We start from the raw sequence: 17921 nt of genomic DNA on the forward strand, positions 1-17921 counted from the left end.
TGCCCGGCTAGGTTTGATTTTGCTGAAAAAAAAAATATTTCTTCACATGAATCCTGTTCTTAACTGTTGCTAAGAATGGTAAACTTATGACTAAATTATATAAGCTAAAACTATAAGGAAAATGGTTCTTCCTATATTATCTATCTCATGTTTCTGCTCCAAAAATCTTATCACTGAGGAGCTTAGATGCTTTATAACCTAGATATTACTGATATACTACTCATTTTGTGAGTTGTGTAATACTGTATTCTTATGTGAAGCAAGCAAAGGAGTTTGAAATCAGTGAGGCATCCTCTTTGCATTTGTTGGGAGCTGTTTAAAGAAGCTCTATTATCTGCTGTATCCATTTCTCCTGTTCACATTTTTAAGCTTGATCACAGGATTTTCTGTTCCTGATCTTACTCCAGAAGAAAAATATTTTGACTGGCTTTTTTTCTACTTGCAAATGTCCTGCAGGGTGATAATTTTGGTGGTACTTTGGATGCAGCAGCAAAAGTGTTCACCAAAGCATTTGACAGTGGCATCATTCCCATGAAGTTTTTGAATAAGATGAAGAAGGAAGGAAAATTAATGATGGGCATTGGCCATCAAGTTAAATCAGTAAGTTTCTTGCGTGCTTAAGAATTTAGCCATGATGTGAAAATATTTTAATCCTGAGTGTTTGATGGAATTAAACTGTATGGTTTCTTTTATTGTTTCTTTTAACTTTGTAGATTAACAACCCAGATATGAGAGTTCAGATCCTTAAAGATTATGTGAAGCAGCATTTCCCTGCAATGGCTCTTCTAGATTATGCATTGGAAGTGGAAAAAATTACTACTTCCAAGGTAACATCTTTTTGTGACTGTTTTAACATTAAAGTACTTGATTTCTCTATCTACATCAAGTATTCTTTTGCTTGTCTTAGATATCAGATAATATTGAATTAGCTTACAAAGTCTTACTTATAGAAATCTGAACCCAAAGCAAACATCAAATGCTGCCTGCATTTTCAAGACAGAGAAGTTGATAACAATATATACTTTAAACATAATCAAAGGTACTATGATGGAAAATATTATTGCACAACTTAGTTAACTAATTATGTCAGCTTACATGTAAGGAACTTTACAAACTGTGGTTTAATTAATAGAATTAGGAATTACTTTCAAAACTGCCTCCAGTACATCCATAAGGGATCATAAAAATAATCACATATGTTGTTTATTAATTTTTGTTGTTCTTGTGTGTAACTATTAAGATATATCACCAATGCTGATGATACTTTCATCTGGATTAAAAATTCCTCTTATAGTTAAAATCTCGTTTTTTTTCTCAACCTGCTCCAATCTAGAAACCTAACCTTATCCTGAATGTTGATGGATTTATTGGTGTGGCCTTTGTTGATCTACTTAGGAATTGTGGTTCTTTTACACAGTGAGCAATCTATTTCTCATTAATCTTTGTTATGGCTTAGCAGCTTGGTTATAATAAATCTCCCTTGCCAAAAAATAATAATAGTCTCTGATGGTAAAGGGCGCCATTCATGGCCCTACTGGAACGCTCTGAGGGGGGGGTAGGTGGCAGAGGCTGAAGTGTGTGCGCCTACTATTTTGACAATCCTGGTATTTCTTTGCTTCTGCGCATGCGTGGAAACAAGGAAATGAGAGTTGTCCCATTGCTGCCCCAAGAAGCAGGCAACTGTCTTTGGAAAATGAAAATGTCGACCGTCCTGGAGGCCCATTGTGAAAGAGATGCGGGCCGCGCGGGCAGAGTTCGGGCCAGCTGTCACTGTTGCTGTAGCAGTGCTCGGTATTTCGTTGCTTTCGTGGCGGAAGCAACAAAATGCCGAGCACTGCTACAGCGGCAGCGGTAACTGGCCCGAGCTCCGGCAGCGCAGCTCTACTCTCTTGCGCTGCAGCACACATCTTTTTCCCAATGGAGGGGAAAAGGGTCAGCATTTTCATTTTCCAAAGACAGTTGCCTGCTTCAGAAATGCTCAGCCTAGCGCCGCAGCTCCATAACATCTGACTGGAAGGCCTACCCATCGTCTCCTTCGATCAGATCTGCCAGCCCCATTGAAAGGACCCAGCCTGGCCCACGTTTTTTTCCCTTGCAGCTTTTGCAGCCGAGATCTCAGGTTCCCTCTGTACAAATCGGCTGCTCGGCAGCTGCTGCTGGACTCCGTTACAGCTCTCTTTGGTTTGCTCTTTCACCGCTGCCTTGGCCCCTGCCCAGGCCCCACTCTGCCCTCCCAGCGGTCACCCGGCTCTCCATGGGCTTTCCTGGGTCCTGACCGGCTGAGTTCAGTGTCCTCCTTGACACCTGGGCTGAGCCATGAACAGCACTGCTGGAGTCCCTGGACGGAGCCCAGAGCCAGGCCAAGCAGAAGTGCCCAGCGGCCATCAGCTTGCATGGTTTCTGGGCTTCCCTCGCCGCCTTCTCCGCCACGGAGCAGTGGGGGTGAGGTATGGGAAGGAGGGAAGACCTGCCTGCCTGTGAGGGGATGTGCTGGACTCGTGCTGTCCTGTGGCCCACGTGTCAACCCACGTCAGGCCACTAGCAGCCTGCAGGGCTCTTCCATCCTTCAGCATGCATCTGGACATGGCAATGGAGCAGCTGAGCGAGTCGTGGCCCAAAGCACAGCGTTGGAAGCCCGGCGCCACGGTGCGCTGTTCTCCACAAGCCCAGACCCAAATGAATCGGCTGCAACAGCAGAGGACGAGGGGAACAGAGAGAGCGCCCCTCCACCGAGCAACATCCTCCCTCCAACATTTCTGCACAAGTAAGATCACCTTCGCCCACTCCCCTCCCTCACTCCATTCCGGACCGCTATGTCTTACCTGTGCACAAGTGGGCGAGGAGGAAGGAGGATCTTGCTCGGCAGAGAAGCGCTCTGTCTGCTCCCCTCGCCCTCTGAGCAGCAGCCAATTCGTCCGGGCTCGGCGGAGAGCAGCATTGGGTTGGGCCACTAGCGCTGTGCTCCCGAAGGCCACGAATTGCTCAGGGCAGCTGCCATAGCCGTTCCTAGAGAGCACAGCAGGTTGCGTGGCCAGAGCTGGAGAGGGCGCAGTTGCTGCTGGCTGGGACAGCGAGATTTGGCTGGTGCACATGCGCAGAAGCCGAATCTCGCACGAACGTCCCTTGTGCCTTGGGATTTCGGCAAAAATTGCCAATTCCAGCGCGTGCATGGTGCGTGCACAGTGCATGCACACATAGCGGTGATGGAGTTGCACTCACCTTCCAGGGGCAAGTCCATGAAAGGATTTCAGCTTTCCATCTTCCAGAGCTGCTGCGCCTGCCTCTTTTCTCTTTCTGCTGGTTGCATGCGCCGTGTGCGGTGCCTCCCCCCATGTTCCCCTTGGATCCTGTGCCAAGAGGCCTGAGGGCACCCGGGCCAGCCTAGCTGTGCTTGAATGAAGAGCTGAAAATGTGCTCTCGTTCTTGTTGGATTAGGGATGGGAGGAAGCGGGTGGCAGCATTTTAAAATGTACTCCTGCCTGTGCAGGGCAGGGGATCAATGCTCGACTCCTTTTCCCTGTGTAGGCAAGCCCAGGGGTGCACCCGCGGATGTGTGTGCACCTGCCTCTCGCTTGCTCTTGCTTTTACTCTCATGCGGCCGAGGGAGGGGGGAGGGAGGCTGCCATGACAGGCACAGCTGAACGGGCAGCAGCAGAGAAAGGAGTGGTGGGAGGCAAGCAAAGGAATTGGTGGTGGCAGAGCTCTTGTGTCCAGGGATTCCGTTCTAAAACAAAACGTTGCAATACAGCTACAAGTGTTAGGTAGGATGCCCATATCACAGCTGCAGAGCCCTGCTCAGGCCCCATATACATGCTTTATTATTCCTAGCAGGAACGCTTCCGGTCTTCTGTTTATTTTGATTTGGAGTACTGTATATCTGTTAGCCAATCTTGTATTTTAATCCAAAGTTTCTTTATTTTTGGGCAGGTCCACCAGATGTGGTAATAGGTCCCCATATGTTCTTTGCACCTCCAACATTGCGGATTTATCCCTTTGTACATTTGTGCTAGTCTTGCTGGAGGGAGGTGCCATCCGTAATACATTTTGTACAAATTTTCCCTATATGCTGTTGATTTTGTTAATTTGTAGTTTCTGGACCATATCGTATCCCATTTGTCTAGGCTTACACTATATTCAAAATTCCTAACCCAACTATGAATATTGTTTTTGACTATATAATCTTTCATTTTATAGTTTAATAGGTACTTATAGAATTTCGAAATCATTTTCTGGTCTGGACCTAATATTATTTTGTCAAGTTCTATTTTTCCTTTTTGTATCCCATTTGTTTTTTTATCCTCTTGATATCTCGATTTTATTATATTGTATGGCCACCAGTCTATTCTTATTCCATTTTTTTCTAATTGCTCCCTTGTTTTCAGTTCACCTCTTCCATCTAGTAATTTATAATAATTAACCATGTTATTTAGATCTTTTGTATTGGGATGCATTATGGCCTCCATACTGGAGAACCATTGTGGGGTTTGTGAATAGTGTGATCTTTTAATCTTGGTCCATACTTCGAGGATCGAATTTCTAATAATGTGTTGTCTAAAGTATTTATGGGTTCTATCTTTCCTCTCCCATAGAAAGGCATGCCACCCTACCATCAGGTCATGGCCTTCTAGAAATAATAATCTTTTATTCTCTGATTTGATCCAGTCTTTTAGCCAACCACTTTTTAATGGTAGCTGCTTCAGAAAGCAATTTATCTTCTGGAAATCTTTTGACATTCCAAAGTTGCAGCACCTAAACTCCCACTATTATTATTATTATTATTATTATTATTATTATTATTATCTGAAGTACTAATTAAGTATGTTTCTTGAGAACATAATCTAGCCCCAAAGATAGACACGTCTATATGTAAAATTTAAAAACTGCTTAATTGGAAATTGTACCTATTCAATCTATTTTTTTCCTTAGACCTCTTAATATTCCCTTTAATCATATGATACATCTATATCTGTAGTACGTGAAATTAAATATCTTATATTTATTTATAACAACCTTGACAAAATTTCATTTACCTGAAATTAAACATATTTGAAATTTTTATAATAGTATATATGGCCTTCATTGCAATATTTTGCTAAATAGAAACATAGAAACATAGAAAATGGACGGCAGAAAAAGACCTCATGGTCCATCTGGTCTGTCCTTATACTATTTCCTGTATTTAATCTTAGGATGGATATATGTTTATCCCAGGCATATTTAAATTCAGTTACTGTGGATTTACCAACCACGTCTGCTGGAAGTTTGTTCCAAACATCCACTACTGTTTCAATAAAATATTTTTTCACGTTGCTTCTGATCTTTCCCCAACTAACCTCAAATCAGTACAAACAATCTGTTGACTATATTAATTAAAATGCTTGTTCAAAATGTTTGGTTAGCTTTGTATAACTAGTTATGAGTCACTTTGGTTGTTTGTGAATGGTGTCACAGATATTTGCACGCCTTGCTTGGAGATTTCAATTTGTATAAAGAGATAAGAGCAGTATGGAAAACAGTCACATTGTATAATATGTAGCATCGAATGTCAGAATTTCTTAAGGTCTGGTTATTACGCTACTAACTTGCTCCATTAGTCTGAGTGCACAACTTTGCTTTGCATGTGGTTTCTTATTCTTATTTAGTCATGCCAATTTTGACAAAATTGCCTTGTAGCAGAAGGAACACATACAAAAATATTTTTATTTAGCATTATTAAGAGATCTAGATTATGTTCCTCAGCAAACATGAAAGTTTCAATTAAATGAATGGGACTTCTTACAGAGTGAAAATAATTAGAAACATGTTTCATCAACAAAATATATTTCTAATTATTGCAATGGAGATATTTAAAGACAGGCAAATGTCAAAGCTAGAAAGAGTTTTATGAGACAACATTTTTAAGTTGCATTTCTATTGCAAAAATGTATTCAACAGTTTGCCTTTTATGATCTACAGGCGTATCATAGATTTTTAAAAATAATACATGGCCATTATTACTAGGGTAATATTGTATGAAAGCTATGTTCATAGGCACATGCTCTTCATATATTGGAATTCTTGATTTGTGTTTGTGTCTCTGTTTCACTAAGGTTCAATTTTCACAAGAAAATTGTATACTAATGTCATTATGGTAATCTGTTATTGCTATAACATCTACCACAAAAAACACTAGAAATATGTTATGTTAGTCATTTTTAACAGTATGACAAGAAGCCATTTGCAAGAGGGAAGAGTGACTCAGGAGAAGGTGCAGAGTTTTCCTCTTTTGCAGGAAACTGGTAGTATCAGCTGTTCTGTAAAATGTTTTATTGAAGTATAGAAGCAGCAAGTTTTAAACCTAGTTTTCTCTCCCATCAATATCTATTACAATCAATAAAAATAATAATAATAAAAATACAATGCCTAAAAAAATCTCTTACAATTCGGAGAAAGAGTTATGTGTTTACAATGGTTGTAAATTTGTTAATAATATAAATTGATGCTAAGTTGTATGCCAAGCTGATACTGATGGACCTTACTGGTCTCCATTGAATTTGAAAAAAAAAAGTAAAAATATAACACTTTATAATTAATAAAACTCTTTCTCTTAAAAGTTCATAATGGATCAGGAATTTATAAAATAACTTCCCATTTCATTTTTCTGTTGTGATCCTAATTTGTGTTTCGTCTATTTCTCAATAAATGGTTTAACTCTCAGATTGCATTGCAGAATTTTCCCGGGGCTCAGGCAGAATACTCTAAATGCTATGCTGGCCTCTAAACTTTCTTTTTTAAAATGCAGTTCATTATATGCTATACAGTGTTCCCTCGATTTTCGCGGGGGTTACCTTCCAAGACCTCCCGCAAAAGTCGATTTTCCACGAAGTAGCGGTGCGGAAATAAAAACACCATTTTTGGCTATGGATAGCCAAAAACTACCCCCACGCACCCTTTTTCAAGGCAGCGCAAGGAGCCGGGCTTGAAATTAGGGCAGGGAGCGACAAAAGTGCGGAGGCCGACAAAGATTGCTTTGAATATCGGCTGCCCCCAGCGCCTCCAGCCCCCTCGCCGCTACCGCCCGCCCGCCCGATCCACCCCTCTCACCGGCTTTCTTTGGACACGGGTCCTCCTGCAGCAGCACTGGCGGCTACGGCTTCTCATCCTCCTCATTCGGCCGGTAGCCACTTTGAGCACTTTGAGAATGCCTGCCTCGCCCCTCTCACAGTCCCTTAGCTGAGAGCACTTTTGTCCCAGCTATCAGCGAGGGGGCTGCAGGAGAGGTGGGGGCAGGCGTTCTCACAGAGAGGGAGAGGGAGAAAGAGAGAGAGAGCAAGAGGGGGGAGAGTTGAAGGTAGAGAGAGAGAGAAAAATGATAGAAAAAGGGAGAAAAAAGAGAAATGAGAAAATGATTGAAGCAGAGAATGACAGGAAAGAAAGAGAGAGAGAAGTGACTCTTGGTGATGACGTATGACATCATCGGGTGGGAAAAACCGTGGTATAGAAAAAAAAACGCCAAGTATTTTTTAATTAATATTTGTTGAAAAACCGTGGTACAGCGTTTCACGAAGTTTGAACCCGCGAAAATCGAGGGATCACTGTACAGTATTATATTGTGTAACAGTAAAGACTAATTAAACATTTTATTTCTCTATACCTTTTGTTCCTTTCTTATTAAAATTCTTTGTGAATATGTTTTCAGCAAAAAATTCTTATCCTTCAATATCAGTTGTTATCACTGAGTTAAATAGTGCAAAAAGAAGATTCTTTTATTCAGAATGAAGACGGAAGGTCAACAAATAGAATATTTCCTAATTCCTACCAATATTGACATGCAAGCTACTGCGTATATAAATTAAGAGCAAACCTCTTTCTTCTAGTATAATGATGTTACCTAATATGGTAATGAAACATCTGCAAGAAAACTAGCAATTTTAGAGAGCAACAAGGATCCTACCGGCTTTAACGTCTATTTTAAAATTGTACAAATTGCCAGTTTGCTTCCAGGTCCAATTCAAGATCCTTGTTTTGATCTTTAAAATCCCCCTTGGCATAGGATTTGGTAAAATGAGGAACTGCCTCTATCTCACTACCTCTGCCCATCCCATTAGATTTGGCAGAATAAGTATATTTTGAATCCTGCCTGCGAATGACTTACATCTGGTAGGAGGACTTCAGAGATATTATTTCCACTCTCAGGTGAGACTGGTCCCGGCTCCACCATCTTTCCAAAAGTTCCTTAAAACATGGTTGTGCAATTGGGATTGGTTTTTACAAGTAGTTCTTGACTTAAAAGTTTAGTAACCATTCAAAGTTATGGCAGAACTCCCTGGGCAAACCTGTGACCCAGTGCTGAAGTGCCAACATTCAGCCCCTTTCTGCTGTCATGTAATCACATTTTGGGCACTGGGCAAATGGCTTACATCTTTGGCCATTTGTAGCATCTCAGTGCCTTTTACAAAGTTTTTGCAAAAATCAGCAAAACCAGCCCATAGTGAACAATAATAACCGGAGCAAAAAGGTTGTAAAATTTGGCTGGTCGTATGCATGATCTGTTTTACAACCATAATGAACAGGCACCATTACCATCCAAAGTCAAAGAATACCTGTAACAAGTTGGCTATATTTCCTATGATAGTGCTGTCTACTGTTATATTGCTGATAGCTTTAACTTTTAATTGTAGAATGCTCTGGATAGAAGTAGCCTTAATGCATTTGATATTTTCACTTTTCTGTGCAATTTAAAGATAGTTAATTAAAAGACAAAAAGGGATGGGGTAATTAGGCAATTAAAGAAAATTCTGCATCCCTCCTTTTGAATTCTGCAATTTTAGCAAGTAGTTTGGATAGTAAAATGGAAACTATATAAATTTAACAAATAAATAGTGGCTTATTTAAATATAGACACAGCTGTGCAACATGAGCATGCAATTCAGATACAACACACTAATTACATTTGACCAAGTATTTTATGGCCTTTTATTTTTCAGAGGGATGCTAAAGTCCCAGTTGAATTAATTAGTATTTATTGCATAAATATTCCCTTTTTCTGTAAGACCTTAAGGAGAGTGGGAACATTTTATTGTGTATCTTCTTACTAGAGATCATTGATTTCCTTCCTCCACAATAGTGATTCTCTTAAGTTTAGCTAAAAATGGGATTGGTCCAAGTCATTCAGGCTCTTACTTATATGTCCACAACATACTGTTCTCCAAATCAAAGGAAAGTGAAAAGCTATCTCCTATCCCGACAGCTCGGAAATGTGACCATGTTGCTACCTTTAATCTATCTTGCGTTCTAGCAGATACCTTATAAAACTGCTATAAAACTGGTATTTTTACCAGACCCCACTGCTCCCCACCCCCAAATCTTCAGGTCGTCAGGCAAAGATCTCCTTTCCCAGTAGCTAAAACAGAGGCACTCCTTTTTCAGGGTGGTGTTGGGGCAACAAGCCAATTGGAGCCCTGGAGCTCACTGATCTCTGGCTCCTCTTCCATGCAATATACAAAGCTTGTAGGGAAAAAAGGCTCCTTCCAGTTGTTGCTAGAAACCATTGCTTTCAGGCTGTATCTATTTTTATGCTACTTTGGTGATGGGTTGCCCCTCCAGGTTGAGGACATGCCATCAACAACTGGTAAGCAGCCATGTCCCAGCTCAGGTAAAGGAGCTTTGTGGATGATCCCCTCAATGAGCACTACATACTTTTCAACTATTTTCAAAACTCTTGCCAAATTGTGAATCTGCAGAAAATATTTTCTTTGCCCTGAATAAATAGGGGCAGTATCTTCCCTTGAGGCTTCGAGGGAAACAGAAGGGAATATGTACACACACACACATAAAACAAGGGCATGATGCCATTAATCTCTATGAGAAACAGCTGCACATTTAACATATTGACACAGTTGGAAGGTACCTTGTAGGTCATCTAGTCCAACCCCCTGCCCAAGCAGGAGACCCTACATCTGCTTCTACCTAGGATCAAACTCATAGCCTCATAAAAATAGAATAAAAAAGAACTCATAAAAATGGTACTTTAAATACCATTTTCTGGTACTTAAATGAATTGATTTTAAATTCCCGTCTTTGAAGGCGGGGTCGAATCATGAGTTATTAGAAGTATCACTTGCCTCCATGGATAAATAAAGCGATGTACGTGTCACACCATAATTATACTTTTTTTTAAGAGTGACTTGGACTGTCAAACTCTTTTTAAAATAGCAAGAGTCCTTTAAAGCTATTTTATAGCGTTTTCACGGGCAGCCCGTGTTTTGAGTTTGCCAAGAATAAAATAACTAAAACCTCACAACGCCTCGGCTATTTTCAGAAACTTCTGCTGGGAGGGAAGGCGTATCTACTTATTGCAATCAAGGCGCCTCACCTCGGGAGGGAGGGGCTGGTGCCAGGCGTCTCCTCCCCCGGTTGATGGAGGAGGGAACGGGAGAAAAAGGAAGGACTCTGGCCTTTCGTGACCCGGTTAAGATAAAACCTCTGCTCGGGTTTCAGGCGCTTAGTTAACGAGTATGGGAGGAGTCGCCTCCGCTGCCTAGAGAAGCTCTCGCCTGGCGGCTGTTCACTCTCTGCGTTCCTCGGCTCTCCTGAGAAAGAACCGAGCGGAGGCCCCTGTGTTTGCAGCTGCAGCAGCCGTAGAAGCGGAGTCATGGTGAGGGGTTTTGTACGGAGCGTCCGTGGTGTGTGTGGTACCTTGGCGCTTTCTAGAGACAATGCAGTTACAAGGCCACCGCGATGTTTAACCGTCGCAGAGGTCCCCAACCGTGGCAACTTTAAGCCTTGCGGACTTCAACTCCCAGAATTCTCCAGCCAGCTTTGCTGGCTGGGGAGTCCTGGGAGTTGAAGTCCGCCAAGCTTAAAATTGCCAAGGTTGGAGACCCCTGGACTGGTGAAACAAGGTTAAGAAAGCAAGTCTAGCCTTTAAATCCCGGTTTCATCTGGATGTCCGCTAGTAGGGCTGACGGGGAACGCGGTAGGGCAAGGCTGATGTCGGGTGGGATAGAATATACTGCGATAATGGCGGTTCATTCTTTCTGTAGCCAGCCCCCTATAATTTATAGATCCCGAAGATCACTGTTTTGACGATGGCAGGTTTTGTTAAGACTTTTCTATATCTTTCCTGTCGTTTAACTGCTCTGCTGTGCCCCAAATATGGCAACGTAAATTATGAGAGTTGTATTCCAACACCTCAGGTGGCATCAAATGGGATGTGGCAGTTGCATGATCAGATTCATTTGGGTAGAATCAAGATTTTCTCTCAGTAAAGTGGATAGGTGGGTAATTGTCCAAGGGATAACTTACTTCAGTTTGTCTGAATTTACATATAACCCACAGCTACAGATTAAAATAGCTTTGTTTTACCTTAATTGGCTGTGTGATTTATACTTTAGTGCTTCAGTGAATTCTCAAGAGTGCAGAAAAACGGACTGATTATAGTAAATGAAATTGAAAGTGAATTTAATATAATAATTTAAAAGCTAGATTCAGGCTCATCGGTGTTTCACTAACTGACTCTAGGCTAGACACTTTCTCTCAGCCCAATCTACTTTACAGGTTGTATTTTATTGTCTGTCCATTGTAAATAGAGATCTCAAGCTGAGAGTGATGTGGGTAGATTTAATGGTAAATTCAAACATGTTAATTTTTAATCTGATTTGAGATGATAAAATGTATATTACAGATTTTGACTGTGCAATTTGTGAAGAATAGAATAGAATTCTTTATTGACCAAGTGTGATTGGACACACAAGGAATTTGTCTTTGGTTCATATGCTCTCAATGTAAATAAAGGGAAAAATACATTCATCAAGAATCATAAGATACAACACAATGATTGTCATAGGTTACTAATAAGCAAATAAATATATTATAAAACAAACAGATTAAATCATAAAAATCCAAGCAACATGGTTATAGTCATAAGTGAGAGGAGATAGGTAATAGGAAGGATGAGAAGAATGAGAAGAATAATACTAATATAGTCTTAGTAATTTGACTGTTGTGGGAGTTGTTGTACGGTAGTTCTTTTAGCACAGTGATGGCATTAGAGGAAAAACTTTCCTTGTATGTAGTTCTCACGTGCAATGCCCTATAGCATTGTTTGAAGGTACAAGGGTAGAAGTTGAAACAGTTTATGTCCAGGATGTGATAGATATTTTCACAGCCCTCTTTTTGATGTGCAGTATACAGATCCTCAATGGAAGGCAGGTTGGTAGCAGTTGTTTTTTCTGCAGTTCTAATTATCTATTGAAGTATGTGTTTGTCTTGTTTGATTGCAGAGCCAAACCAGACAGTTATGGAGATGCAGATGACAGATCCAATAATTCCTCAGTAGAACTGAATGAACAGCTCTTTGGGTAGTTGGAGCTTTCTGAGTTGGCACAGAAAGAACATTCTTTGTTGTACTTTTTTAGAAACATAGAAGACTGACGGCAGAAAAAGACCTCATGATCCATCTTGATTACCTTTTTGATTACGTTTTTGATGTTCGGTGTCCATTTTAAGTCTTGAGATATAATAGAACCTAGAAACTTGAAGGTCTCTACTGTTGATATGTTGGCTAGTATTGTCTAGTACTGTATTGTCTAGCTATATGATAGCATAGGAGGGCTTCTCAAAAATTCGGCCATCATTTATATGGTTTTGAGTGTGTTTAGTTCAAGATTGTTCTGGTTGCATTACAAAGCTAGTTATTCAACCTTCCTTGTCTCTAATGAGACCAATCACTGTTTCAAACTTTAGTACTTTATCAGTGATATTTTGAGATGCAGTCATTCATGTATAAAGAGAAGTGGAGAGGGCACACAGCCCATTTGTGTGTGTGTGTCCTGTGCTAATTGTACAGGTATCTGATGTGATTTTGCCTAGCTTCACCTGCTGCTGCTTCTATGTTAGGAAGCTTATGATCTGTTTACAAGTGTGGTCATTTTGTTTAGGGTTAGAGTTAAGAATACGTAAGGAATATTGTTTTGGGTTAATTATGGAGATTTGGGAAAGTAATACAGAAAATCTAAACTTTTCTTTAGATGCTACAGATATGATGGTGCAGAACTGAAAAAAATGATTTGGGTATTAGTGATATGATTATTAGAGATGTTAAAATATTTAAGAGATTGGGGAAGTTGATTGAAAGATTGTAGACTGAGAATGTAGGACTGAAAGGTTAGAGAAATGAGAGCAAACAACAGGTTTTATATTTTATTTATAGATTTTATTTTGCAATTTTAGTTTGTAATACCCATATTTTCCCCAAAATAAGACTTTGTCTCATATTTTTTTGAACCCTAAAGTAAGTGCTTGGCCTTATTGCCATGCAGTATAAAAGCCCGATTGGGCTTATTATCAGGGGATGTCTTATTTTGGAGAAAACGGGTTACTAGGCATGGAAACGGAATTTTCCCATTCACAATATTTTCCTTATTCTGTTTTTTAATCATCTGAACTTTCTGATGGGTTTCATAGGCAACTTTATCACTAAACCTAATTCTACTTTACAGTTAAAGTTACAGATAACTTTATATAAAGTTATCTGCCTTGATTTTCCTTATTTACTGTATGTAAGCAATATGAATTAAAATTCTTAGAGGAAAGCTTCCCAGCTTATGGACCAAAGTGAATTATTCTTTGTTCACTTCCATATACAGTACATATATAAAGCTTTACAAAGCAACCTTGACAGATGTTGGGTAAAATATCTGACTGTCACCATACTTCCAAAGAAAATTGTGTAGAAAGTAAATATAGAAAATATTTATACCAACAGTCACTATTTTTTGAAATAGTCAGATCAACATTTTAACAAACATATTGGAATTTATAGAAAGAGGGCTAGACATGAATGTTTATTTTAATTTTGTGGAAGAGACAAATTGGGAGTTTGGGTTTTTTGCTATTCCAGAGCTGCCATAATTTAGATTCTGAACATTGACTTGAATAATTGTGTTTGCATTCCCTAACTAATTAGCTATAGGGAGTTCTCTTTATTACGTGTTGTTCCTGCTTTTCAAGCATCCCAAGCTGGTCACAAACGATGATAATCTCATGGCAGATTTCAAAACAAAAGGACTGGGAATAGAAACATGGAAATTTCCTTATTTTACTATTTTTACTTCTTCTTGCATGTATCTTAATTTTGGACTTAATTTTGTTTACCAGGGATGGCAAACCTTTTTCTGGTTGTGTGCCAACGTGTCTGTGTATGTGTGCAATAGCGCACATGTATGCCAGCGCCCACAATGCAATGCGCACCACCCCTGCACATGCATGCACACCCCACCTCCACCATCCCCACGCATGCACTCCACACTGCACATGCCTGCTTTCTCTTGCATGCGCCACACATGCATACCCCCCCCCCTGTCTTTTTTGGGCCTGGAAAGCCTACTGCACCAAACCTTGCCAGCGTGAACAGTCTGCCGCCACTGCTCCTCCTCTTCCTCCTGCCAGCCTTGCAGTCAGGGCAGTGTCCAGCATGGCCATTCATGCCTCTTCCTCCACAAGGGAGTATGACCACTTCTGGCCAGCGCACTCTTATTCCGTACAGTGCTTTCCTCTGGTCCTCCTGGGGGGAACTCGCCTCCCCCCAGAGGCTTCTGCTGCTGGCTGTGAGGGGCAAGAGGGCACATTGGAAGCCATCAGAGGAAAAGGAGCAGAGCTGGCAGCCATCCAAGGGCTTCCCTGTCTCCCCACCTGAGTAGGCTTCTGCTACGCCCCCAAACCTCTTGTAGAGAGGGAGAAAGAATCCCCAGCCTGTTGTTCCTGCCCCACCCTCCCGTGCTTGGCGGTGGCTGTTCTCACACTACAGTTCCCATGGCGGGTGCAGGTATAGCGGGCTGGGGTTTCTCCCCCCCTCCCCATTAGAGGCTTCTCATACTGGCTGTGAGGGGCGCGAGGACATGTTGGAACCCATCAGGAAAAATAGCACAGCTGCAAGCCATCCTGGGGTTTCCCTGTCTCTCTGTCTGATTGGGCTTCTGCTGTGCCCCCAATCCTCTGGGGCTTCTCCCTCCCTCCCTCCCCACCAGAGTCTTGGGGTTGCAGCAGAAGCTCACTCGGGCAAGGAGACAGGGAAGCTCTGATCCACCTGTCTTTGCCTCCACCACTCCCTTGCCTCTGGTGTCAGCACTTCCCTGACAGTGGCAGGGACAGCCAGTGGGGCACAAAAGGTGGCAGCAGTCTTCGCGCTGGCTAAGATTTATTTATTTATTTATTTAATTTATTTATTTGTTCATTCATTCATTATTCATTTATTCATTCATTCATTCATTCATTCAATTTTTATGCCGCCCTTCTCCTTAGACTCACGGCAGCTTACAACATGTTAGCAATAGCACTTTTTAACAGAGCCAGCCTATGGCCCCCACAATCCGGGTCCTCATTTTACCCACCTTGGAAGGATGGAAGGCTGAGTCAACCTTGAACCAGTGATCAGATTTGAACCGCTGACCTTCAGATCTACAGTCAGCTTCAGTGGCCTACAGTACAGCACTCTACCTGCTGCGCCACCCCGGCTTCCTCTTCCTCCTGCTAGTATCGCGCTCCAGGCAGTGTCCAGCCAGCCATGCCTGGCCTCCCCCTGCAGCAGCCCACATGGATCCCAGGCAGCGCAGCTTCAGGCCCTTTCCTCGTGGTGGCGATGAGGAGGCAGGCAGGCAGGTGCAGGGGAGCGACTGGCGACTGTGCTCCTGGCTGACAAGTGGGTAGATATCACCGGGCACACATGCGCACTGGTTGTCGCGCATGCATGCATGCCAGTAACCAGAAGACTAGTTGGCGGGTGCATATGCGTTCACTAGAAACCCGGAAGAGGAATGGGTGATACCACACGTGTCAGGCAACATGTCTCTGTATGGCAATTTGGGCACGCCTGCCATAGGTTCACCATCAGGATTGTATACATTTTATGTATTTCATTTTTTAATAATTTTTATCAACTGTAAAAGTGGTATTTGTGTTCAAAAATATAATTAAGTGCTGTACATACTATATCTATCTCAAGGTACCTGAGTTGCAGAAAATAACTGTCCGGATGAAGAATCCTGAACATGTAAAAAATATAGTTTCAGCACTCAGGAAAGGGGGACCATCAAGACTCCAGGTGTGTGACTCTTTTTATAATTCTTAGTTTATTTCCCACCTTTTCAGGATATCTCTTTATCCCAACTATTTCACCAGCATAAAAAAATGGTTGGCAGGGGGCCAGGACAAAATTCAGTGTAACTTAAAATTCATTGCATTAATATTGAATGTTACATCAAAGCTTTTGTAGAATAATTTGTAAACCCCTAATTCCTAAGTGGCTCTGTCATATGGTGATGTAGGATGCCACCTGAACATAATATTCCTTGATAAATTACTAAATCGTCTTTTCTGTTCAATCCAGGTGATTTCTGATTTTGACATGACTCTTACTCGGTTTGGCTTCAATGGGAAGCGCTGTCCTACTTCGCACAGTGAGTGTAATTTCTGGCTTTAATTATCAATTCTCTTTCTTCTTGAGTGTTTTCTTTCTTTCTTTTTCTTGGTGTTTTCTCATATTTTTGTCCTCAGTCTCATTCTTTACAAGGTGGCTTGTAAAAGCTTCTCAAATTATTATTACTTTTTTCTTCCTATTGCTCCACTTTTACGTGAGTCATTGATACCGTATATATGCGTGTATATTCAGATGATATATTGACCCCAATCTAATTGTAATTATAATTTGGCTAATCTAATAATTATAATCAGGCTAATCCAGATTTTAATGGTTAAGCACCAATTTAGATCACTGAAATAGTACTTTATTTTACAAATGCCTAAATATGTTTTTAACCATAATTTCTTATTGGAGTCAAAGGCATTTAAGGCAGACAGGGGTGTGACTAAACCTTCTCCAGGCTATTTTGTACCCTCACATTATACACTTTTGGAGTATAAAAAAAGAAAAGAAAGAAATACCAGTCTATTTTTTGTCTATTTCTAAAGTAAAATTGAGAATTCCCTCAGATTCCGTCACTTTGCCCATCTGAGTTGAAATATTTTGAAATATAGTTTTAGCTTAGTGAATTTAATTACAAACTACATTTTAAAATTTGATTAAGGCACTCTTTCTTAACCAGGATGTAATTCTTGATTTATACAACACATTCTATTTAATATAATCTAATTATTGTTTCAACATAACCTAAAATAGTTATGATTTCAAAATTTCATTAATAATAAGTCTTGGAAGGTATGATTTCACAAAGTGAGAAGCACTGCTATCAGTAAAGCAAATAATAAGCTGTTGGGCAACTTTACATGTATAATTAATTTAAACAGATATAAAGTACTACTCTCTGGCACTCGTCTAATCTTTGTTTTCAACTGGGAAGTGTACACAATTTTCATTATTATTTTTACAGGCTCAGAAACTAGAAACTTGCTTTTTAATAATAAAATAGTTATAGTTTTTTAAAAATTCAGTTATTTTTTTAAAAAGTTACTAGATTTTATGGCCCAGTTAAAATTCTGGTTTTGCATAGTACACAGCCACATGCATATTATTATTAATTTGCATTCATCCTTTTATTTGAAAACTCAGAACATGCTTTTAAAACACTGCATGTTCAAAATAAATTTAGATTCAGCATTACTGTGTATAAGAGTTTCTAGAAATCTGCTTGTATCTCTTCAGATATCATAGATAACTGCCGGGTCATCAGTGAAGAAGTCAGAATAAAGGTATGAGCTTCTAGGAATTTTTTAGCAAATATCGAAATTAAAATCCAAGCTGATATTCACATTACATGTCCCGCTACCAGGAACCTTCCTAGGAATTAAAATTTTATGACCATTTAGACTTTTTTAGTTAGAGAAAATAGTTCACTGTTTTAATGCATGAAGCTTTCTTTGAGGAATGGAAACTTGAAGTATTAAGAAGTCAACTGCTAAAAGAGTATATTGGGGCAGTTCACTTT

The 17921-nt window shown here is 40.5% G+C and overlaps 1 protein-coding gene across 7 annotated transcripts in view; it reads left to right on the forward strand.

Moving 5' to 3' along the window:
- NT5C3B (5'-nucleotidase, cytosolic IIIB) overlaps positions 1-17921 on the forward strand; it is a 38884-nt gene that overhangs the window by 13755 nt on the left and 7208 nt on the right. For 5 of the 7 annotated variants that reach the window (XM_070727709.1, XM_070727712.1, XM_070727710.1 and 2 more), the window contains 5 exons: positions 457-600; positions 714-827; positions 15983-16081; positions 16367-16436; positions 17639-17685. In XM_070727709.1, coding sequence (XP_070583810.1) covers positions 457-600; positions 714-827; positions 15983-16081; positions 16367-16436; positions 17639-17685 — 474 coding nt within the window. Of the gene's footprint in view, positions 1-456; positions 601-713; positions 828-10352; positions 10637-12279; positions 12523-15982; positions 16082-16366; positions 16437-17638; positions 17686-17921 lie in introns of those variants that run through there. The other 2 variants (XM_070727715.1, XM_070727716.1) reach the window with 2 other exon arrangements.

The sequence above is a fragment of the Erythrolamprus reginae genome, chromosome Z, assembly GCF_031021105.1.
Source record: "Erythrolamprus reginae isolate rEryReg1 chromosome Z, rEryReg1.hap1, whole genome shotgun sequence".
Lineage (NCBI taxonomy): Eukaryota > Metazoa > Chordata > Lepidosauria > Squamata > Dipsadidae > Erythrolamprus > Erythrolamprus reginae.